This window comes from Aplysia californica, unplaced genomic scaffold (assembly GCF_000002075.1).
Source record: "Aplysia californica isolate F4 #8 unplaced genomic scaffold, AplCal3.0 scaffold00037, whole genome shotgun sequence".
NCBI classification, from domain to species: domain Eukaryota; kingdom Metazoa; phylum Mollusca; class Gastropoda; order Aplysiida; family Aplysiidae; genus Aplysia; species Aplysia californica.
The window spans coordinates 1319299-1320489 of record NW_004797307.1 but is presented as its reverse complement, the minus strand read 5'-3'; the positions used below and the strand labels follow the sequence as shown (position 1 = coordinate 1320489).

The window sequence follows — 1191 nt, the reverse complement described above, 5'->3', positions numbered from 1 at the left end:
TCATCATCATCATCATCATCATCATCATCATCATCATCATCATCATCATCATCGTCATCATCATCGTCATCATCGTCATCATCATCACCATCACAATCAATCGCTGTCAGTTTGAATTCGATCAGCCTTGACATCAGTTATTCTCGTTGCTTTGGTTAATAATACCTCTAAGCACTGTGATTTAAGAGAGGTCAATACATAGATAGGGATATTTCTGTTTTTAGATTAAACATTAATATTTAGATGTTAAATCAAGACACGATGGAATGTTTAGGACTGTGTTGCTGACCGATCGACCGACCGACCGACCAACCGACTGACCGACCTAGTGATAGATTGCTTGATTGCTTGATTGTTTGATTGCTTGATACCTTGATTGCTTGATTGCTTGATTGATTGCTTGATTGATTGATTGATAACACACTCAGTGGTTTTTTTCTCCACAGCCCTATGAGCATATTGACTCGATCGGAAAGAATCTCATACGCTGCCTGTTTTGGGGTCATAGCAACATTCGTGTCCAAAATCATCTTTGAGTCCAAGCAGGCCTTTGATTACACTGGGCCAACCTGGGGCAAAGGTAATGAACATTGTGTTTCCTTCAATAATGACTAACTATTGTGATTAAAGAGACGTTTTGTGGGTAGTTGGCAGGTGCTCTTACGTGGTTTGCTCCTCCTTCTTTCCTATCATACAACTATCATCCTTATATCTCCTCCTTCGTTTCTTAGCATGTTGCTCTCCAGTAACACCTGTCACCTTTAGCACTTAAGTGACATATTTGTGTTGCAAGTGCTGTTTAAAAATCTTACTTAAAAAGAGACGTTTTATAGAACCAAATGAGCCTCTTGGGTGTATCTGAAATTACCAAAAGGTTTGGATAACAGCTGTACGGGTTTGTGTCACAGGGTATGAGTTGTTTACTCCAACTGGGACATAAAAAGGTACCCATGACTCTCTGTGCAGCTCAATGTGAATCCCATGTTAAAGCGCCTATACAATGAGCAAATCAATAATTCAATATGTTTGTTTTCCCGAGTAACCGGCACCCGTGTATCAACAATACTGGCTTATAATAATAATAATAACAATAATACAGGGCATTCATATAGCGCATTTCCACAAAGAAGTGCTCAATGCACTGTACATTAATACAAAGAACATATACAGTAATCCTCTCTCTCTCTCTCT

The 1191-nt window shown here is 39.0% G+C and overlaps 1 protein-coding gene across 1 annotated transcript in view; it reads left to right on the top strand.

Annotated features, from left to right (window-relative positions):
* Positions 1-446: 446 nt before the first annotated feature.
* LOC101848723 (stimulated by retinoic acid gene 6 protein-like) overlaps positions 447-1191 on the top strand; it is a gene marked incomplete at its 5' end in the record, with an annotated part of 17272 nt that continues 16527 nt past the window's right edge. The window contains 1 exon segment of the mRNA XM_005091923.2: positions 447-580. Coding sequence (XP_005091980.2) covers positions 447-580 — 134 coding nt within the window.